Below are 24,794 nucleotides of genomic sequence, written 5' to 3'. Positions count from 1 at the left end.
CACACACACACACAAAACGTAGTATATACATACGATGGAATATTCTTCAGCCTTAAAAAGGAAGGAAATTCTGACATATGCTACAACATGGATGAACCTTGAGGACATTATTCTAAGTGAAATAAACTAGTCACAAAAAGTCAAATACTGTATGATTCCACTTATATGAGGCACCTAGAGTAGTCAAATTCATAGAGACAGAAAGGAGAATGGTGTTTGCCAGGGGCTGTGAGAAGAAGGTAATAGGGACTTATTGTTTAATGAGTAAAGAGTTTCAGTTTTGCAAGATGAAAAGAATTCTGGAGATGGATTGTGAAGATGTTTGTAGAATATGAATGTATTTAATACCACTGAAGTGTATACTTAATGGATAAGATGGTAAATTTTATGTTGTGTCTATTTTACCGCAAAAAAAGAAAACTGGAAAAATAGTTTTATTGGAACACAGCCACACACATTTGTTTACGTATTGTCCATAGCTGCTTTTGCAGTATGACAGAGTTGAGGAGTTGTGACAGAAACTGTGTGGCCCACAAATCTAAAATATATACTAGCTTGTCCTTTAAGAAAAAGTTTGCCACTCTGAATTGGATGAAACAGGTGGCATGCCTACAAAACCTGATGGTGCCGTAAACTGGGAGAAGTAGTTAATACATTGCATGATAGAATTGAAATTCACAAAGATAAGAACAAGGGAAAAAAACAAGGCTGTAACAATCAGATTGAAACTTAATAGCTTATAAAGTATGTGTAAGATAATAGAAAATATTGCTCTCCACCCCCAGTTCTTAGCACAGAGCTCCTAAAACCCTTGCAATTTCCTAAGTGATAAGAACACTAGGGGCATCTCTTATTCTAATATTTGGTTTTTGACCCTGTTCCTGACACAAAGCTTCTAAAACGTTTGTACATTCCTAAATGATAAGAGCACAGGAGCATCTTCTGTACTATTGAGGTGACTCTGGGTGGGCTCCTGGATGGCTCCTACATGGGGGCGGGTCACCAGAAAGACCAAGCCATGATTAGAAGCTTGGAATTTTCAGCCCCATCCCCACCATCCTCCAGAGGGGGGAGAGGCACTGGAAATGGAATTAATAATTGATCATATTTATGTGAGGAGGCCTCCATAAAATCCCAATAGTGCAGGGTTCAGCGAGCTTCCAGGCTGGCAAATACATCCACACTGGGAGGGTGCTGCACCCAACTCCACAGGGACAGAAGCTCCTATGCTTGGGATCCTCCCAGACCTCGCCCATGTATCTCTTCATCTGGCTGTTCATCTGTATCCTTTATCACATCCTTTAATAAACCGGTAAATCTAAGTGTTTCCCTGAGTTCTGTGAGCTGCTCTAGCAAATTAACAGAACCCAAGGAGGTTGTTGGAATCTCTGATCTATATCCAGTTAGTCAGAAACACAGGTGATAACCTGGGCTTGTGACTGGTGTCTGAAGTGTGTATGTGTGTGGGGGGGGGCACTCTTGTGGGACTGAGCCCTTAAACTGTGGGATTTGATGTTATCTCCAGGTAGATAGTGTCAGAATTGAGCTGAATTGTAGGACATCCAGCTGGTGTCACAGAGACTTGCCTGGTGTCTGGAAAAGTCTCTACATATTTGGTGACCAGAAGTGAAATGTTTTGTTAGTACTAAAAGAGACTCACAGGAAAGAAACACACATGAGAAAAACAGAAAGTAGGGAAGAACTAGGTTTTTCCCTACAATAGGAGAGAAAAACTGAGGTTTTTTTCTTTTTAGTATGGCTATTGGGTACTTATTCAACCAAAAAAGTAGAGGATGTGAAATTCAGAGATTAAGAGCAATTGATATTGTAAAGATCTAGTTTTGTAAGCCAAATAAACTCACTACATGATGTGCCCGCCAGAAAAGAGTTAATTTAAACATTGGCTGCATTAAGGAAACAGAATCTACAACAGTGCTGTCCAGTAGAACTTCCTGTGATAATGGAAATGTTCTCTATCTGTGCTGTCCAATAAAGTAGCCATTAGCCACATGTGGCTACAAAGACCTGATATATCTAGTATGACTGAGGGTCTAAATTTATAATTTTGTTTAATTTTAATTAATTTAAATTTAAATAGCCATGTGTGGCTAGTTGCTACCATATTGGATAGTGTATGTTTAAAAGATTTAGAACATGAAAGGTATATATAACTGTTGATTAGATCACATCTGGAGTATTGTGTTCATTTCCAGTTAGCATACTTACAAACTGGACGTGACATCCAGGAAGTGATCATATTACAAACGATGTTAGAATGAACTGAGGGAGAGTTGTCAAGTAAAAGATTTAGATGTTGCCATATGGCAGAACTAGCAGCCTTGGAAATTACTGGAAAATATGTATCAATTCTATATGAGGAAGAATTTTGTGCCCCAGCTTTGTAAAAATATAATCATCATCATCATCATCATCATCATCATCATCATCATCATCCCCTCCTACATAGGTATTCCAGAAGAGGCTGAATGACTTCTCATCCAAGAAGTCCTGTGTCAGGCAGATTAGTCTATAACAACAGTTGGCAAACTATGCCTGTGGGCCAAATCCAACTAGCCACATATTTTTGTAAATAAAGTTTTTTCAGAACACAGCCACTTCCATTCATTTATAAATCGTCTATGGCTGCTTTCACACTAGAACAGCAGAATAAAGTAAGTGTGATAGAGACTTTATGGCTTACAAAGCCTAAAATATTTACTACCTGGCCTTTTACAGAAAATGTTTACTGACCTCTGGTCTAAAATAGTGGTTCTCAGAACCACCTGGAGAACTAATAAAGAATACAGAGGTCTGGGCTTGTTGTAGTAAGGTAGGACCTGACCTCTATATTTTTATCAAGTTCCCTAGTGATTATTTTTTACAACAGTTTTATTGAGGTATAATTCACATACCATACAATTCATCCATTTAAAGTATACAATTCAATGGTTTTTAGTATATTCACAGAGTTGTGCAACCATCACCCAATCAACTTTAGAACATTTTCATCATACCAAAAAGAAACCCCATATCCATTAGCAGTCACTCCCCATTTTCCCCCAACTCTCACAGCCCTAGGCAACCATTAATCTACTTTCCGTCTCTATAAATGTGTCTGTTCTGGAAATACGACATAAACGGGATGAAACAATATGTGGTCTTTATGACAGGCTTCTTTCACTTAGCATAATGTTTTTAAGGTTCATCCATGTTACAGCATGTATCAGTACTCTGTTTCTTTTTATCGCCAAATAATATTCCATGGTATGGGTATACTACATTTTGTTTATCCATTCGTCAGTTGATAGACATTTTGGTTGTTTCCACATTTGAGTATTAAGGATAATGCTGCTATGAACATTCATATACAAGTGTTTGTATGGACATACATCTACTCTTTAACTCAGGAGTGGAATTGCTGGGTCATATAGTAACTCTCTATTTAACTTATTGAGGAAGTAACAGACTGTTACCAAAGTGGCTGAACCATTTTACATTCCCATCAGCGGTGTAAAAGAGTTACAATTTCTCCACATCCTTGCCAATATTCGTTATTATCTTTTTTTAACCCTCCTTTATTTATTTATTTATTTTTTAAAGATTTTATCTTTCCTTTTTCTCCCCCAAAGCCCCCTGGTACATAGTTGTGTATTTTTAGTTGTGGGTCCTTCTAGTTGTGGCATGGGGGACACTGCCTCAGCATGGCTTGATGAGTGGTGCCATGTCTGCACCCAGGATTCGAACTGGCAAAACTCTGGGCTGCTGAAGCAGAGCGCGCGAACTTAACCACTCAGCCGCAGAGCCAGCCCCGTTATTATCTTTTTGATTATAGCCATTCTAGTGGGTGTGAAGTGGTTTCTCATTGTGGATTTGATTTTCATTTCCTTGATGGCTAATGATGTTGAGCATTTTTTCAAGTGCTTGTTCTCCAGTAATTCTGATGCACACTGAAGTTTGAGAACCACTAAGAGGTCTGTAATACTTTAAGGTCCTTTTTCACATTAATGATCCCATGAAGGTAGAGCCAGAGGAGTATTATCACTTGCAGAATGGCACTTGCTCATGCATTCCTGTTCCACATGACATGGGCCTGCAGGTTAACCTAGTTTAATTCTTGTTTTATAAAGCCCTATCTTATTCCTTTTTTGTTTGATTTATTTTTAAAATTTTTAATATAAATTTTTAAGTTAACTTGACTATTGATTGTGTAAATCATCAAGCAAGCAGTTCCATTTTCTAATTTGATTGGCACAATGGCAAATATTGTGCTCTGTGAATACAGATGGATATATATACATATATATATAAATGGAAACTTGAGAAAAATGTTAGTCTTTAGAGAAAAGAAAATCGATTCTTCTGTACCTATCATGATCCATCAGCAGTTTAGCAATGTTCAGACAGACATCTAAAGACGCGTCAAGATGTAGTGTTTCCATGACAGCTAACAAAGAGAAAAAGTGAAATAATCATATCAGCTTCATTTTGGAGGAAGCTTAAAAGCTTAGCTATTTTCAATAATTTTCCTCTGTTCAAAATCTACTTTCTAAATGTTTGTAATATACCATGACTTGCCTCACAATTTATCAAAATCTTTTTATAAAGTAATAATATCCAATGAAAGAGAGAGTGCAGTGAAACAGGCACTTCTATATGGATGACAAAATAACCTGGTACGATCCCTTTGAAAAGCAGTTTAGCAATATTATATGCTAAGAACACAGTGGTTAAAAGCTTGGGATCTGAAGTCAGATGGACCTATATTTGAAACCACTTGCCACTTGTATGGCCATAGACAAGTTATTTAGTTTTTCTGCATCTTAGTTTTGTCTTCTGTAAAATGGGGAATATATCACCAGTCTCTTAGGGTTGTTGAGAGGGTTACATGAGATAATGTATGTAAATTACATAGCAAAGCACCTAACACTTAATAGGTATTCAATATATGACAGCTGCTATTATTATTATTCCCTTTAATTCAGAAATTATACTTCTGAAAAATCATCTGAAATAAATATGGAAAAATATTTATGAACCAAGATATTAAAAGCAGTGTAGATTATTATAATAATAAAAAGGAAATATACTCTGAGTGTCCACTATAGAGTAGTGATAAACTATTATGCAACCATTAAAATTGTTGAATATGAAACAACATAAAAAATGGATATGCACTAATATGAAAAACATTTATAAGATTAGTAAGTGAAAAATCAGAAAACAAATGCTGTGTGTACTATATGGTCACAATTCTATAAAACAAGTAAGTTAAACTAAGATAAAAACATTACTGAAAATAAATCATCAAATTGCTAAAAAGTGATTGTGTTTAGATTAATTATTTATTCAACAAACAACTAATGAGTGTATTCTCTGTGCCAGGAAGAGTGCTTGGTGTTGGGAGTTCAGCAGTGGACAAACACACACAAAAATCCCTGCTGTCAAGGAACTTATACTCCAGTGGATGATGAGACTATGGATACTTTTAGTATTTTCCAAATATTTCCTTAATGAGTATGTGCTACCCTTTCATAATTAAAAAATTTGTAAATTTTTTAATTTCTACATTTTCTACCACAAAAAATATCAGTGAAATTCTAATGCCAGCAGTTAGGTTGACCATTCTGAGTAAAGTACTTTCACTAGGAAAGAAACGAACAGACTATAAAAATGCAAGTTTCATACATTCTCTACAACAAAATAAAAGATAATTTTATTATTTTAAACTATAGAAAACTTGGATTCAGGAAGTCTCCTAATTTGCAATCTGACACTACAACTTAAAAATTACTCTGAATATCAAGAGTATCTAGACGGAATGACATAAAAACAATCTAGGAGTAAAGAAGAATAATTTTATTTTAAACTCTGCTTCTTATCTACATTTTGATAAAGACTACAATGGGGAATTCTAGTCCAAAATTAATCAACCTCAAATTAGGTGACTCCAACAATCTCTCTGGTCTTCCCATATTGTATTAGTTTGAGTAAGCCTCTTCCTTTAATTGGTTAATTGGGTTGTTTATTCTCCTAGTGCAAATAAGTAGAGTTGTCTTCCTCATTCCCAACATTTTCCAACCTGTGTATACTGAGATGATAGTTATCTAGAGATGCAAGATCCTCTATACATTTCAGCTTCTGAGGTCTCATTAATTGGCTAAGATTCTAGAGGTCACAGAGAGTTTCAGCAGTACTAAATTAGCACTAAACTTAGAGCTACTTCCAAATTTGATTATTGTCCAAGTTATTACAAAATGTTATTATTTATTGGATAATCAGTTATTATACTAACATATAATTTTATATAGTAAAAGTAACGCAGCTCTATAATGCAACTATATTTTTATATAGTACAAAAATTAAAACATGTACACATTAAAAGAACTTAGAGTAAACTATTTTTATGACTAAACATAATTGAAATACTGTTAAGGGGCCAGTGTACCTAGATTTTTTTTGCCTCACTTTATATGGTAGTAATAACAGTAATAATAATGACTACAATAATAGGTAACGTATTTCACATTATGCATCAGGCATGGTGCTAAATGCTTTACATAGATTTTCTCATAGGATTCTCAGAACAACACAATGAAGCAGACATTATTATTATATCTCTTTTAAAGACAAAGAAATTGAAGCATAGAAAAGTTAAGTGACTTGCCAAATGACCCACAGCTATATATCAGCTGTTTACTTTGTGATGTGTTCATTCTAGTCCATGAAGAATTTTGAAAAACAAATAGCAATGTTTACACAAGTAATTATAAAAAGCAGAGAACTACAAAGGCTTTTTCCATGGATAGGTAATCTTTCTTCATGGTAGTAGACAACTTCAGAAAAGTTGGACAGCTGCAATTCTCTGCTAGACTAAAAAAATCTGATAGCTTTTATTTAGCTCTTTTTTTACCACCTATGAAATTTGCTACTAGTCTCTCTTCTTTCTCTTTCCCTTTCTGACTGACAATCTTCTCCCTTTCCTACGTGATCAATTTTCTTCTCAGTCACATCAAATTATACCTTTTGTTAGTATACTACAAGAGATGTTATATGCAACAAATTGGTGGCGATGTTTCAAAATTGTGTGCTCTTCACACACAGAGACGATACCTTCAAGGAGTTCTTTATTAGCTATTTCACCCTTCAAGAGGATTTTCATCTTTAAGAAAAGCCCAGCTGGATGTGAATGTTCCTGTTTTAAACAAAGAAATCACAATAATATTAAAACTGTGAATGTAAAAGACAATTTTGAAGTAATTGCCTGTTTCATTCAACCACAGCAGGCATGACTCATGATCAAAGGAAACTAAAATTATAAAAGATCAGATCATAACATCCGGTCTATCCTTGAGGATATTTTCTGACATTGTATTCAATCTCAATGAAATAACAGAAGGAAAAGAACATATAAACATTTCCATTAAGTGGCAATCATTTAATGGCAAGGTCATTACTTAAACTGTGCGAATGTAAGGCCATATTCTTGTCTTGGTAAGCAAAATCCCAAATATCAGGTTTGTTTTCTTTTGAGCTTTTAATAACAACTAAGGTCCTTTGCAAACAATAATCGAATGAAATAAAAAACGTATTGTCTTTCCTAAAGGATATGCCTGTCCTACTTACTATAGTCTGGTTTTTCCAAGTCCTTGTAAGCTGGCCCTTAGCCTTCTGTGATCTCTTGCCTGGTTCCACTTTTGCCTGACAGGGTACTTCTTTAAACAGCTGGCTAAGATCAAAAGTGCAGTCCATGCCCACAGGATAGAACTTTTCTCTCTACAAAGCCAATTAGCCTCTATATGAACATTATTCTCATTAGCTGCAAACTCTGCAAATAATTATAGTCATTCATGTGTGACATGCCTTAAAAATGGAAAGTTAGGGAAAGTAAGCACTGGTATTAAAAGGGTTTACAAATATAGATGACATCCATACGAAAAATAAACTAAGGTTGCAAATTTTAATTTATTGCATTACCACCTTTCCTAATGGGCATGTTGAAATATGTCTTGGGTTCAATTTGCTTTTACCTGCAGAGATGTAAGGTCTTCCAGATCTTGACAGGATCTGTTTTCCTTGAATCTACTATACTCACACAAGTTAACATTCTGTTTTTCTCTTTGATTTCATACCAAACAACTCCAGAGAATGGACAACACTTTGCTTTCATTGTATCATCATCTATTCACTTCTATAAACATTTGCACTGTGTTTTCCATCCTTACTGTATCTTGAATTACACTTTCAAAAGTCATGACTGAGTTCCTGTTAAACCCATCAGCTTACTCCCTACCATCAATATCCTTGTCTTCTCTGTAATTTTTCTCACTGTTGTTTCTCACTCTTTTTCCTTACATTTTTGTTTGTTCGTTTTTTTCTTTTTCTTTTTACCAAATGGTTATTGGGAAACAGGATCCAGGTACAACAAATTTTCAACGCTAGTATTATGAATCCTGTTTTTCAGATGAGGAACCTGAGGCCCAGATGGAGTAATTTACCCATGGTCACATAATTGGTAAGTGGTAGAGTTGAAATTTGAATTCAGATCTCTCTGACTCTAAAGGCCATAATCCTTCCACTATAGTATGCTGCCTCCCTTGAAGCTCTTTCTACCCTTGGTCTGCCTATTGTTACACTGTTCAGTTCTCCTACAAGCTCCAAAGATAACATCTCCATTTTTTTAGTGTGAAGTGTATCATTCATTCATACACACACACACACACACACAATTATATAAAACATATATGTATAGTTTACAAAATAATGATAAAACAAACACCCATGTACTCACCACTTGGGTTAAGAAACATAACACTATCACCACATTAGAGGCTTCCTATGTACTCTTGCCAATTTGCATCCTTCTCACTTCCCCACAGACGTAAACACCACCCTGAATTTTGTGCAGTAATTCCCTTGCTCTTCTTTATAGATACTCAATATATTTTTTAGTGTTGCCTGCATTTGAATGCCATTTAAACAAAATCATAATGTTAGAAATGCAGGCCCCACACCAAACCTACTGAATCAGAAACTCTGGGGGTGGGGCCCAGCAAATTGCGTGTGTGTGTGTGTGTGTCTGTTTTGTTTCAGGAAATGTGTAAAATCATTATTATTGATTTGCATTATGAAAAGTTTACATTTCAACGTAAATTCTAGTACCTGTTTAGTAAGGTAATAAAAAAGGAAATTGTGTTTTATCAGGCACTCTAGATAATATTTATGCATAATAAAGTTTGAGAATGCCAACTGTATAGTGTTCTATTATATGACTATATCACAATTTATTTACCGGTTCTACTTTGGACATTTGAGATGTTTTCAACCCAATTTCTATCATGAACAATCCTGACATCAACTTTCTGTACACTTCTAGTGTACAAATGCAAGAACTTTTTTCTAAAGTATATACCTAGGAGTGAAGTTGCTTGGTGGTTGGATATGGTTAAGTTCAACTTCATCAAGTAATGTCAAACTGTTATCCAAAGTAGTAGTATCAACACTCAAAAATGTAGGAATAGAGGGGAACTTCCTCAATCTGATAAAAGGCATCTACGAAAAATCCACAGCTAATACCATATTTGATGGTGAAATGCTGAAATCTTTCCCTTATGATCAGGAACAACACAAGGATGTCTGCTCTTGCCACTTCTGTACAACATTGTAATGGACGTTTCTTGCCAGGCAATTAGGAAAGAAAAAGAGATAAAAGGCATGCAGATTGGAAGGAAACTATCTCTATTTGCAGATGACATGATCTTGTATAGAGAAAATCCCAAGGAATCCAATAAAAATTATTAAAGCTAAAAAAAAAATGAATTCAGCAAGTTTACAACATTAATATTTTAAAAATTAACTGTATTTCCAGATACTAGCAATGAGCAATCCAAAAGTAAAGTTAAGACAATAATTCCTTTTATAATAGCATCAAAAAGAATAAAATACATAGAAATAAATTTTTAAAAAGAGGGGTAGGACTTGTAAACTGAAAATTACAAACACTGTTGAAAGAAATTAAAGAAGACCTAAATAAATGGAAACACATCCCATGTTCCTGGATTGGAAGACTAAATATTGTTAAGATGGCAATAATCCCCAAACTGATCTACAGATTCAATGCAATCCCTATCAAATTCCCAGGTAGCTTCCTTGCATAAACTGACTAGTTGATCCCAAAATTCATATGAAAACACAAGAGATCTAGAATAGCCAAAACAATCTTGAAAAAGAAGGAAGTCATAGGACGTATGCTTCCAATTCCAAAGTGGTGTGCCACTTTACACTGACATCAGTTGTGCATGAGAATTCCCAGTCTTCCACATCCTTGTCAACACTTGGAATTATCAGACATTTAAGGTTTTGCCAATCTGGTGGCTATTTTACTTTCTTTGGTGTATTCTTTTTATCCTCCTAGCCCTTTACTGTGAGTCCTTCCTAAGGTTCAGCTCCTATAAAACTAAATATTCCTTTTCCTACATTCTCCCCTTCAGGAATCTTATCCACTTTCCAGGTTTCAAATATCCTCTCTTGGGTAAGAAAATTTGTTGCAAGACCTTTTTTTGGGTAACAACTTTATTGGGTTATAATTCACATATCATATAATTCACCCATTTAAAGCACACAACACAATGGCTTTTAGAATACACACAAAGTTGTTTAACTATCACCTCAATCAGTTTTAGAATATTTTCATCATCACAAACAGAAACCTTCTACCATTTAGTACTCATTTTTTATTCCCCTCAGTGCCAGTTACCCCAAGCCCTAGGCAACCACTATTCCACTTTTTGTCTCTATATATTTGCCTATTTTAGACATCTCATATAAACAGAATGATACAATATGTGTTCTTCTGTGGCTGGTTTCCTTCAATTAGTATAATGTTTCCAAAGTTCATTAATGTGTAGCATATATTAGCACTTCACTCATGTTTATGGCTGAATAAGGATATACCACATTTTGTATATCCATTCATCAGTTTATGGACATTTGGGTTGTTTCCATTTTTTGGCTATTGTAAATAGTGTTGCTACGAACATTCATGCACTAGTTTTTGTGTGGACACGTTTTCAATTCTCTTGAGTATATACCTAGGAGTAAAAGTGCTGGGTCATGTGGTAACTCTACGTTTAACTTTTTGAGGAACTGCCAAAATGTTTTTCAAAGTGGCTGCACCATTTTACATTCCCACCAGCAGTGTATAAAAGTCCTAATTATTCCACATTCACATCAACAATTGTTTTTGTCCATCTTTTTGTTATAGTCATCCTAGTGGGCGTAAAGTGGTTCCACATGGTGTTTTTAGTTTGCGTTTCTCTGATAACTAATGATGTTGGGCATCTTTCTATGTGCTCATTGGCCATTGGTATATCTTCTTTGGAGACATGTCTATTCAGATCCTTTGCTCCTTTTTAATTGGGTTGTCTGTCTTCTTATTATTGAGTAGTAAGAGGTTTTTTAATTTATATACCCTGGATACTAGACACTTATCAAATATATAATTTGCAAATATTTTCTCTCATTCTTTGGGAGGATCCCATGGGTTGTATTTTCACTTTCTTGATGGTTTCATTTGAAGCAAAAATTTTTAATTTTCATGAAGCCCAATTTCATCTAATTTTCTGTTTTTGATTGTGCTTTGGTGTCCTATCTAAGCACCCAAGACTTTCCCAATTTCATTGTACCAATAAATTTCAAAAATAACTTTGTGGAACAACATAAGCCTACCAAGTTTTTATTTATCCTCAAAAAAGAATATTTTTGCATTCCCACCAACAGTGTATGAGGGTTTCTTTTTCTCCATAACCTCTCCAACATTTATCACTTTTTTTTTTTGGATATTTTTGCCATTCTAACAGGTGCAAGGTGATATCTTAGTGTAGTTTTGATTCGCAAACTATCATAATCTTAATAAAAAGTTTTCTAAAAAAAGACTATTTTTGAATACTACTATCAGTTTCAGTTCCAGTCGAGGTGGAGTGTGACAACTATAGCCCATATCCTCCACTAATTACAACTAAAAAGTCTGAACAAGATATACAAAGAACAATCTGAGGACTCTGGAAAGTGAACAAAAGCAGAAAGATTATAGTGAGGCATCAAAACATGGAGAAGTGAACTGGATGGGAGTGGTGAGTGTCCTGGGTTTTTTTCTCTTTTATCTAACGCTACAGAAAGTTTATCTTCTGCCTAATCTCTGAATGAAGCAAAAAAAAAAAAAAAAAAAAAAAGATTGTCTGGATGATTTTTCTTTGGCCTGGAGAATTTTTAACAGGCTCTGCCTTCATGAAGATATGGAGTTCAAATTTATACTACTCATGTCGTCCAAAAACTGCCAAGCTGAAAAATCAAAATAAAAATAGCCAAAAGAGTGATACCTCTTCGACATCTGGCGAAGGCAAATAGAAAGCTTCTCTGTAGGGCCATGCCCTCAATCCAGGTTGTACAGGATTCTAAAGGAGTAACACTAAAGACAAACTAACAATCCAAAATTACAAAGCACAGGAGGAAATATTTCACACTGAGCAAGATTCAGAAGTACTACGAACAGCAGGATCACATTGTTTCCAAGTAACTTGGCTGTATCTCATAATAAAGCTCAACAAGATCTATAGCATTATAAAGATATCCAGCACCCAACAATGTAAAACTCACAATATTTGGCATCCAATGAAAGACTATGAGACCAGCAAAGAGGCAGAAAAACATGATCCATAATGGGGAGATAATCAATTGAAACTGACCCAAAACTGACACAGATGTTAGAATTAGCAGAGAAAAAAGAGTAAGTATAACTATATTTCATATGCTTAAAAAGTTAATCAGAGACATAGAAAATGTAAAAATGGCCCAAATCAAATCTCTAGAGGTAAAAATTGCAAAATCTGAGATGAAAACCATGTGAGATGGTGTCAGTCCATTGGGGTTGCTATAACAAAAATGGCATAAACTGGGTGGCTGATAAATGATAAGTTCTGGACACTGGGAAGTCCAAGATCATGGTACCAGCAGATTCAGTGTCTGGTGAGAGCCCACTGCCTCAAAGATGGCTGTCTTCTCACTGTAACCTCAGATGGCAGAAGGCGTGAGAGAGTTTTCTCTGAGGCATCTTATATAAGGGCACTAATCCCAATCATGAAGATTCCACCCTTATGATATAATCACTTCCAAAGGCCTCATCTCCTAATACCACCACCTTGGTAGTTAGGATTTCAACATATGAATTTTGAGGGGACATGAATATTCAGTCTATAGCAGATGGGATTAACAAAAGATTAGACACTGCAGAACAAAAATTGATGAACTTAAAGTAATAGCAATAGAAAACAGTCCAAAATAAAACAAAGGAAAAATCCTTTTAAATGAAAACAGCATAAGTGAACTGCGGGACAACTTAAAACAGCCTAACTTATGAGTAATTAGAGTCCTGGGGGGCAAGCAGAAAAAAAAAATTAGAAAAAATACTGGAACTTTCCAAACATAATGAAAATAAATATCCCAGAGATCTGAGAAGCTCAAAGAGCCCCAAGCACAAGAAACAAAGAAAATTGCTTCAAAGTACATCATCATCGAATTGCTCAAAACCAGGCATAAAGAGAAAATCCAAAAATCAGCCAGAGAAAAAAAGACATGTTACATAAAAAAGAACAAAAATAAAGATTGCATCATATTTCTCATCAGAGATAATACAATGCGAAGACTATGGACCAACACCTTTAAAATTCTCAAAGAAAAAGAAAGCTGTCCATTTCAAATTCTTCACCCAGAAAAAAACCATTCAAAAACAAAGGGTATACCTCATACCCATTAGTATACCTACTATCAAAAAAACCCAGAAAATAACAAATATTGGCAAGGATGTGAAGAAATTGGAACACTTGTACACTGTTGATGGAAATGTAAAATGGTGTAGCTGCTATGGAAAACAATATAGTGGCTTCTGAAAAAAATTAAAAATAGAATTACCATATAATCCAGCAATTCCACTTCTGGATTTATACCCAAAAGAACTGAAAGCAGCAAATCAGATATTTGTATACTCACATTCACAGCAGCATTATTCACAATAGCCAAAGATGAAAACAACCCACATGTCCATCAATGGATGAATGGATAAACAAAATGTGGTATATACATACAATGGAATATTATTCAGCCTTAAAAAGGAAAGAAATTCTGACACATTATGACATGGATGAACCTTGAGGACATTTTGCTATGTGAAATATGTCAGTCACAAAAGGACAAATACTGTTTGACTCACTTACATGAGGTATGTACAGTAGTCAAATTCCTGGAGACAGAAAGTAGAAGGGTGGTTACTAGGAAATGGGGGGAAGGAGGAATGGGGAGTTACTATTTAATGAGTACAGAATTTACATTTTGTAAGATGAAGAGTCCTGTAGATGGATGCTGGTGACAGTTGCACAATATGAATGTACTTAATACCACTGAAATGTACACTTAAAAATCATTAAGATGGTAAATTCTATGTTATGAAAAATTTAAAAATAAGAAAACAGGAATGGCTATGTTAATATCAGATAAAGTAGACTGTAGAGAAAAAAATTACTAGGAACAGAGAGACACATCATATAATGAGAAAAGGGTCAATCTACCAGGAAGAAATAATAACTCTAAATGCATATGAACCAAAGAAAAGAGCTGAAAAATACTTAAAGTAAAAATTTGTGGAGGGCACCAGCCCAGTGACATAGTAGTTGAGTTCGCATGCTCCACTTTGGTGGTCTGGGGATCGTGGGTTCGGATCCTGGGCACGGTCCTACACACCCCTTATTGAGCCATGCTGTGGCAGCATCTCACATACGAAATAGAGGAAGATTGGCAAGAGGGCCAATCTTCCTCAGTCCCCCTCAAAAAGTTAAAAATTTATAGAACTAAAAGGGGAAATAAACAAACCCACAATTATAGTTAGAGACTTCAATACCCCTACCTCAAAAATTCATAGAATAACTAAACAAAAACTCAGCAAAGATATAGAAGAACTCAACAATATCATCAATCATCAGGATCTAATTGACATTTTTAGAACACTCCACCCAAAAAGAGCTGAATACACATTTTTTTTTCAAGCGTCCACAGAACATTTACCAAAATATACTATATCCTGGGCCATAAAACAAACCTTGTTAAGAAGATAAAAGACAGCTTACAGACTGGGAGAAAATATTTGCAAACTACATATGTGACAAAGAAGTCTTATTTGGAATGTACAAGCAACTCTCAAACTCAACAGTAAAAAGTTGAACAATCCAATTTTAAAATTTTAAAAAGACAAGAGATATGAAGAGACATTTCACCAAAGAGGAGCACATGCAAAGGTGTTCAACATTATCAGCCATTAGGAAAGTATGAATTAATACCTATTAGAATTAATAGGTTTTAAATACCTATTAGAATAGCTAAAATATAAAAACAATGACAACACCAAATGCTAGCAAGAATGGAGAGAAACTGGAAATCTCATACATTGTTGGTGGGAATGCAAAATGGTACAGCCACTCTGGAAAACAGTTTGGCAATTTCTTAAAAACTAAATAGTTCAACAATTACACATCTATGCATTTATCCCAGGAAAATGAGAACTTATGTCCACACAAAAAACTATACACAAATATTCATAGCAGCTTTATTTATAATAGCCAAACCTGAAAACAATCAAAATTTCCTTTAATAGGTGAATAGTTAAACAAACCATGATACTATCCATATCATGCACTACTCAGCAATGAAAGAAACCAACTATTGATACACACAAAAACTTGGATGGATTTCAAGGGTATTATGCTAAGTGAAAAAAGTCAATCTCGGGCTGGCCCCATGGCCAAGTGGTTAAGTTTGCGTGCTCTGCTTCAGCAGCCCAGGGTTTTTGTCGGTTTGGATCCTGGGCGCATCAAGCCATGCTGAGGTGGCGTCCCACATAGCAGGACCAGAAGGACCTACAACTAGAATATAAAACTATGTAATGGGGGGCTTTGGGGAGAAGAAGAAAGAAAAAGAAAAGATTGGCAACAGATATTAGCTCAGGTGCCAATCTTCAAAAAAAAAAAAGCCAATCTCAAAAGATCACAAACTGTATGATTCCACTTATATAATATTCTTGGAATGACAAAATTATAGAGATAAAGAAGGGAATAGTGATTGCAAGGGCTTAGAGATGGTGGGGGTGGAGCAGGTATAGGTGTGAATATAAAGGGGTAGCATGAGGGAAATTGTTGTGTAATGGAATAGTTCTGTATCTTATTGTAGTGGTAGTTATATGAATCTATATATGGGATAAAATGACACAGAACTATACACATACTGTACCAATGACAATTTGCTGTTTTTGATATATTATAGTAATGTAGCAGGTAACCATTAGAGGAAACTTGGTGAAGGATACATGGGACTTCTTTGTACTATTTTTTGGGGGGGGCATTAGAATTTTGTTCTGAATCCTAACCATTATTGCTTTTATTCTATTTTATTTACTTTCCTCTGTATACTATTTTTGCAACTTCCTGTGAATCTATACGTACTTCAAAATAAAATTTTTTTAAAAAAATAATGTGAAATAAAGACATTTTCAAACATACAAATGTTGAAATAAGTCATCCCCAGTACACCAGCATTAATAGAAATGTTAAAAGATGTCTGTGATGATTAATTTTATGTGTCAACTTGACTGGGCCATAGAGAACCCAGATATTTTGTCAAACATTATTCTGGGTCTTTCTGTGAGAGTGTTCTGAATGAGATTGACATTTAAATCAGTAGACTGAGTAAAGCAGATTGCCCTTCATAATGTGGGTGGGCTGCATCTAATCAGTTCAAGGCCTGAGCAGAACAAAAAGGCTAACTTTCCCCTGAGTAAGAGAGAACTCTTTCTGACTGATGGCTTTTGAACTGAGACATTGGCTTTTTCCTGCCTTCAGACAAGAACTGAAACTGGCTCTTTTTGGGTTTCAAGCGTGCTGGCCTTCGGACTGAAATCTTATCATTGGCTCCCCTGGTTTTCAGGCCTTTGGACTCAGACTGGAACTACACCATCAGCTCTCCTGAGTCTCTAGTTTGCCAACTCACCTTGCAGATCTTGAGACTCACCAGCCTCCATAACTGCATGAGCCAATTCCTTATAATAAATCTGTGTGTGTGTGTTTGTATGTATATATATGTATGTACATATACACACACACACACACACACACATACACACACACACACACATATATCTACATATCCTATTGGTTCTGTTTCTCTGGAGAACCCTAACACAATGTTCTTCAAGCAGAAGAAAAATAACATAAGATGGAAATTTGGACGTATACAAAGGAATAAAGATCATTTGAAATGGTAACTACATGTAAAAGTATATACAATTTTTTCTTATTATTTACATCTCTTTTAAAAGAAAATTTATGATTTAAACAAAAATAATAAAATAGTATTGTGGATTGTATAACATATGTAAAAGTAAAATGCATGACAAAGATAGCATAAAGGCCAGGCTGGGAGCTATGAAAGTATACTATTATGACATATGAAGGTAGATCAAGATAAAATATATAGTATAAACCCTAAAGAAACCACTAATAATCCAACAAAAGAAATAAAATCAAATCTTAAAAATTACTCAAATAGTATGTGATGTGACAAGACCTCTCTAATTACTCTTCCTTTTCAAAATTTCCTCAGCTAGTCTCACTGTTTATTCCTCCAGATCATCCTTAGAACCTTTTCATAATATTCCAATATAAATTCTTCAGGAAGTTGGAATAAAAATTACACTAGACTCATAAATTATTTTGAAAAAAATTACTCAAATAATCCAAAGGAGGCAGAAAAAGAAAAAAGGGGGAGTAAAGCACAGATGGGACAAATAGAAAATAAATAACAAAATGATAGACTCAAACTTAACCATGTCAATAAACACATCAAATGTAAATATTCTAAACACCCCAATTAAAAGGCAGAGGTTGACAGATTGCATTAAATAAAGAAATAAACAGGAAGAAGGATGAAACAAGATACACAATGCTAACACTAGTTAAAGAAAACCTTAAGTAACTATATTAATAAAAGACAAAGTGGACTTAAGAGCAAATGTGGTATATCCATACAATGAGATACTACTCAACAATAAGGGAATAAACTATGCATACACATAACAACGTGAATGAATCTCAGAATAATTATGCTGAGTGAAAGAAGCCATACAAAACAAGAGTAGATTCCCTATGATCCCATTTGTATATGTCTCTAGAAAGTGCAAACTAATCTATGGTGACAGAAAGCATATCAGTTGTTATTTAAGGAAGAGTGGGGGAGAGGAGTGACAAAAGAGCATGAGGAAACTTTGAGTAGTGATGTATATATTCACTATCCTGATTGTGGTGGTTGTTTCACAGGTACATACATATGTCAAGACTCATCAAATTTTATACTTTAAATATGTGCAGTTTACTGTATGTCAATTACACCTCAATAAAACTGTTAAAAGATAATTAAGAAGAGTAATGAATTACAAATTAATGAAAAATAGGAATACATAAATCCATATTGATAATAAATGAATGTCAATAAGTCAATAAATAAATAAATATTCAATAAATGGGAGAAGGGAGAGCTCTTGCTTATAGTAGAATGTTGAGTGTCAACTGGTAAATGTGGAGGGAGTGCTAAAGTTCAAAAATGACCATTTGGCAGCCATCATAATTAAAAGATTGGCTCAAGTAAGAATGCTAATCTAAAGGAAAATTTTAATTGAGAAGTAGGGTATATACATAATTTTTAAGTCTCCCCACCAACTGTTTACTGGTTGCAAGAGAAAAATAGTAAATATACAGCAAAAAACTGGACAACACCTTTGACCAGGTAATCAATATTAACATCACCAATGAGCAGGTGGACATGATGGGCCTCCAGAATGATAGCTTGATAAAGGACACAATACCACTTATGTAGTATGTCTTCCAGTCACGAATGGATAACTTGAATCTAATCATGAAGAAACATAAGATAAACCTCAAATGAGGAACTTTCAGTTAAAACAAGGTGGAAAGCTACTGTATTCTTCCAAAATGTTAATGACACAGGAGTCAAAGAAAGGCTGTGGAAATAAATGTTCCAGATTATGGGAGACTAAAGAGACATGACACACAATGCAACACCTGATCCTAGACTAATCCTATAATAGAGAGAGAAAATGCTATAAAGTTCATTATTGAGGGTATATAATATATATCCTCAATATATATATGGATATATTATGAACTATATTCCCTCAATAATATGGAAAGAAAGAGTGAGTGCACAAAATATTAATAACAGGTGAACCTGGGTAAAGTACATACAGGTGTTCTTTGAACTATTCTTATTCTTTCAACTTTTCTGTAAGTTTGAAATTATCTCTAAATAAAACTTTTTAAGCGTATACTGTCACTGAAATCCTAATGCACCCAATTCAGCTATGTCCAGGATCAATAATTAGGCTATTAAATGTGATATGTCAGGAGCAATGCAGGTGAGCAATTATTGCTATAAAAACTGCAACTTCTGCATCCAGTGAACGAAGAGACATGCTGGCAAGAAGCCATATAGCCAGTATGCAACCTCCTCAGTTCTCCTGGTCCCCGGTTTTCATTTGGACTTGCATCTTAGCAAATACAAAAAAAGAAAAAAAGGATGCAACTTTTGAAAATGTTCAAGTCTATTAATATTTTTAAATTAAAAAAATTTAATGTTTGTATAATTTGGATATTAACCCCTTATCTGATGTATGGTTTGCAAATATCTTCTCCCAATTGTTAGGTTGTCTTTTCGTTTTGTTGATGGTTTCCTTTGCTGTGCAGAAACTTTTCAGTTTGATGTAGTCCCATTTGTTCATTTTTTCTTTTGTTTCCCTTGCCCGGTCAGACATGTTACTTGAAAATATCCTGCTAAGACAGATGTCAAAGAGCACACTGCCTATGTTTTCTTCTAGAAGTTTCATGGTTTCGGGTCTTACATTCAAGTCCTTAAGCCATTTTGAATTGATTTTTGTGCATGGTGTAAGGGAATGGATACATCAGATAAGGGGTTAATATCCAAATTATACAAAGAACTCATACAGCTCAACAACAAAAAAACCAACAACCCAATTAAAAAATGGGCAAAAGATCTGAACAGAGATTTCTCCAAAGAAGATATACGGATGGCCATGAGGCATATGAAAAGATGCTCAACATCATTAGCTATCAGGGAAATGCAAATCAAAACTACAATGAGGTATCACCTCACTCTGGTCAGAATGGCTACAATTAACAAGACAGGAAACAACAAATGTTGGAGAGGATGTGGAGAGATGGGAACCCTTGTACACTGCTGGTGGGAGCGCAAATTGGTGCAGCCACTATGGAAAGCAGTACGGAGTATCCTCAGAAAATTAAGAATAGATCTACCATATGATCCAGCTATCCCACTGCTGGGTATTTATCCAAAGAACTTGAAAATGCAAAGGCATAAAGATACCTGCACCCCGGGGCTGGCCCCATGGCCGAGTGGTTAAGTTTGCGCGCTCTGCTGCAGGTGGCCCAGTGTTTCGTTGGTTCGAATCCTGGGCACGGACATGGCACTGCTCATCAAGCCACGCTGAGGCGGCGTCCCACATGCCACAACTAGAAGGACCCACAGCGAAGAATATACAACTATGTACTGGGGGGTTTGGGGGAGAAAAAGGAAAAAAATAAAATCTTTAAAAAAAAAGATACCTGCACCCCTATGTTCATTGCAGCATTACACACAATAGCCAAGACTTGGAAGCAACCTAGGTGCCCATCAAGGGACGAATGGATAAAGAAGATGTGGTATATATACACAATGGAATACTACTCAGCCGTAAGAAACGATGAAATCCGGCCATTTGGACAACATGGATGGACCTTGAGGGTATTATGATGAGTGAAATAAGTCAGAGGGAGAAAGTCAAATACCGTATGATCTCACTCATAAGTAGAAGATAAAAACAACAACAAACAAACACATAGCAATGGAGAATGGATTGGTGGTTACCATGGGGGAAGGGAGGGGACGGCAAAAGGGATGATTGGGCTCACATGTGAGGGGATGGACTATAATTAGTTTTTGGGTGGTGAACATGATATAATCTACACAGAGTTCGAAATATATTATGATGTACATCCAAAAGCTATATAATGTTATAACCCAATGTTAGTGCAATTAAAAAAAATTTAATGTTAAAGCAGTATTTCAGCATTAAATAACCCCATTGACATGACATAAATTTCAAGAAAATATAATTCAAGTAAATGGTCTCTTTGGGCAACTTAATATTCTGGTTAATTGAACTACTTATTTTCATGCCTCCAACCTGGTTGAAAAAAATCTTTCTAAAATGTATCTGTATATTTAATTGCCTTATTGAGTAAAATACATTGATCTTAATTGGATCTCTTTTTAAACAGTCATCAGCCTATCAGTGTTCCTTGTCCAGGAATGTAAAGGTATGTAGGTGTATGTACATACATATGTATGTATGTATGTATAAGTATGAGTATGAGCTGCAAGTGAACCACTGATGTTTCTCAAACTAATCCCATTATTTGCCTATTTTACCATCATTTCCTTCTTTTTTTTTTGATGAGGAAGATTGGCTCTGAGCTAACACCTGTTGCCTCTTTTTGCTTGAGGAGGATTGTCCCTGTGCTAACATCAGTGCCAATCTTCCTCTGTTTTGTACATAGGACATCACCACGGCATGGTTTGAGGAGCAGCATGTAGGTCCATGCCCTGGATCTGAACCAGCGAACCCCGGGCCGCCTAAGCAGAGCTCACGAACTTAACTACCACACCATCAGACCAGCCTCATCATTTCCTTCTTTATCCTATAAACTCATAGAAAAAGAGAACCCTTTCTGTTTCATACAAAAGAAAATTTTTTTCAAAAATATCTTGTCAAATAAGTATATTTTTCCTTTCTGTGCTGCAGAAGATACTGTAACAACCTGTTGTTTAAAAAAAACAAGAATACTGAAGCAAATGTCTAAACTGGATTTCAAAATGTGAATCAAAGCTTTAAAAAATTCATTAAGCTAATATTCAAAAGTAAAAACCTCATACCTTGTTTGCTAGGTTTATAGCACTGAGAGCCTTATCATAATATTCTCTGTCATCCCAATCCAAATAAGCAGTGGCTAGTAATCGTAGAACTTTAGCCTATAATTAAAAATAGAAAAAGCACACAGTCAAGGGTTAAAGCGCAACATATCAGCTGACTAGCACTCACACGGTGACAGGCATATTCTCAAACATAAGTCATCATCATGAAACAGCATTTCCTTAAGTAACCACATAATCTTAGGATATGTCTCATCATTATGCTACCCACACCAAATATTATTAAGCAATTTTATAGTAATAGCTTAAGTTTAATATAATTGTGTTAATATAATTATTTTCCTAACGGTGCTTTAGCACTAAAGTACTTTATCATCCTCACCTTAAAAATAAAGGAAACTAAGGCACAGCAATATTTAATCATCTTACTACCTACTGTATAGGTAGCACTGTATTAAGCCTCCATCAAAAAAGATAAATAAAAACACACAATCCCTCTCTCAAAGACTTTATAGCCTTTTTTGAGATTAACCAATTAGACCAAGGGTACACATACTACCATTTCAGTAGGAACAGATATACTTTCCTATAGAGAAGATTTCTCTTAACTCAGCTAAGTTTTAAAATTAATAATGTATTGCTGAATTAAGTTAGTTTCCCAGCCAGGTCTACATTGGTAAGGGGAGTAACTCTAGCCAGCAGGGACACATTTAACAACAGATTCACATTTTGAAAGAAAGAGCCCTATTTCAATGAAGAATCTGCCTCTAAGTATAATGAGGACAGTAGGACCAGGCAAAGGTGATCTTCCAACTTTTAAAAAATATGTTAAGCACATTAGGGCTTTGTGAATCTAGAGAAATGACAGGGTGTCATATCTGTGAGTTTCTTAATTCAAAAACTAAGATGAATCAAATAAGATGTGTATAATGTACTTAGTATCATTATTAGTATTGTGGAATAACTGTGAAACTTATAAACTCCTTCAGAGGACTTTTATAGAGTAAATATGACATCCTGAGAAAGACTGTAGCTATTTCGTAATAGTAAAAGGGTCAAATAATCAGAAAGATAACACAAAATGGATGAATCTCAAAACTATTATGGTAAGTAAAAGAAGCCAGACATAAAATAGTACATACTATATGATTCCATTTATACAAAGTTCAAGAAAAGTTGAAAATGATCAATAGCAATAGAAGTCAGAAGAGTGGTTTTATCTTGGGGATAGGAACAGCTATTAACTGGAAAGGTGGCAAAGGAACTTTTGAGGGTGATGGAAATTTCTGTATCCTGATCTGTGTGGTAGTTACAAGACTATATAAATATTTTAAAACTCATCAGGCTGTACACTTAAGATTTGTGCAATTTAGTATACAGTCATGCCCCGTATAACGACGTTTCAGTCAATGACAACCCACATATACGACGGCTGTCTCATAACATTAGTACCATATAGCCTAGACGTATAGTAGGCTACACCATCTAGGTTTGTGTAAAGTGCACTCTATGATGTTCGCACAATGATGAAATCGCTTAACAATGCATTTCTCAGAACGTGTCCCCATCATTAAGTGACGCATGACTGTACATAAATTATACCTCAACAAAGTACTGCTACCATGAAAGAAAAACTACTTCATAATCTTACCTCTCCATACTTTGCAATATGAATATTGCACTTCAATCACACTTAAATCCTGTCTTCTATCCTCATTTCCTCCTCCAGACATCTTCTCATCTAGATCCTTTGCCTGGTATCCCCTTTTCCCTCCCTTTTAACTGTATAGATTCCATCTACTTTTTAAGGCCTTCCTGCCAGAATGCTTCTTCAACTACTCTAGTCAACCTTGATATTTCCCTTTTCTGCATGCCCTTCTACATACTTCAGGTCAGTACCACACAGTTTTTATCATTTATTTTTCCCAAATTGTTTCACTGTACTAGTTTTTAAAATCGATTTTTGAATTTTAATGAAGTAGAAAATACATACAAAAAAGTTTAAAAATCTCAAGAGTACAGCTCTGAATTTTCACAAAGTAAACACATGTATGTTAACAACACAGAAATCAAGATATGGAGCGTTAACAGCAACAGGCTCACCTCACGCCTCTTTTCAGACACTATTCCAAACAAGGATAACCAATTACCTGACTTCCAACACTATGTATTAGTTCTACCTGCTTTGGCATTTACATCTAGGAAATCATACAGTATGTATTGCTTTATATCTTGCTTTCTTTATTCAACATTATATGTGAAAACATTCATACTGTTGCAATTACTGTAGCTCATTTATTCTCACTGCTATATAATATTCCCTTATATGACATCATCACAATATATTTTTTATTATTTTTAACTGTGATAAAATACACACGTCATAAAATTGGCCATCTTAACCATTTTTAAGTGTATGGTTCAACAGTATTAAGTATATTCCCATTGTTGTGTAACCATCAACACCATACATCTCCAGAACTCTTTTAATCTTGCAAAATTGAAACTCTGTACCCATTAAACAATAGCTCCCCATGTTCACCTCCCTCCAAACCCCTGCAACCATCTTCTACTTTCTGGTTCTGTGAATTTGACTACTCAAGGTACCTCATTTAAGTGGAGTCATATAGCATTTGTCTTTTTGTGAATGGCTTATTTCACTTAGCATAACATCCTCAAGG

At 35.1% G+C, this 24,794-nt stretch overlaps 1 protein-coding gene across 1 annotated transcript in view; it reads right to left on the bottom strand.

Annotated features, from left to right (window-relative positions):
- Positions 1 to 24,794, bottom strand: part of TEX11 (testis expressed 11) — a 355,345-nt gene that overhangs the window by 168,939 nt on the left and 161,612 nt on the right. The window contains exons 11-13 of the mRNA XM_046672868.1: positions 22,117 to 22,212; positions 7,111 to 7,192; positions 4,366 to 4,444 (exon numbers count right to left, since the gene is read on the bottom strand). Coding sequence (XP_046528824.1) covers positions 4,366 to 4,444; positions 7,111 to 7,192; positions 22,117 to 22,212 — 257 coding nt within the window. The remainder of the gene's footprint in view (positions 1 to 4,365; positions 4,445 to 7,110; positions 7,193 to 22,116; positions 22,213 to 24,794) is intronic.

The sequence above is a fragment of the Equus quagga genome, chromosome 10 (assembly GCF_021613505.1).
Source record: "Equus quagga isolate Etosha38 chromosome 10, UCLA_HA_Equagga_1.0, whole genome shotgun sequence".
NCBI classification, from domain to species: Eukaryota; Metazoa; Chordata; class Mammalia; order Perissodactyla; family Equidae; genus Equus; species Equus quagga.
This window is presented reverse-complemented; position numbering and strand designations above follow the sequence as displayed.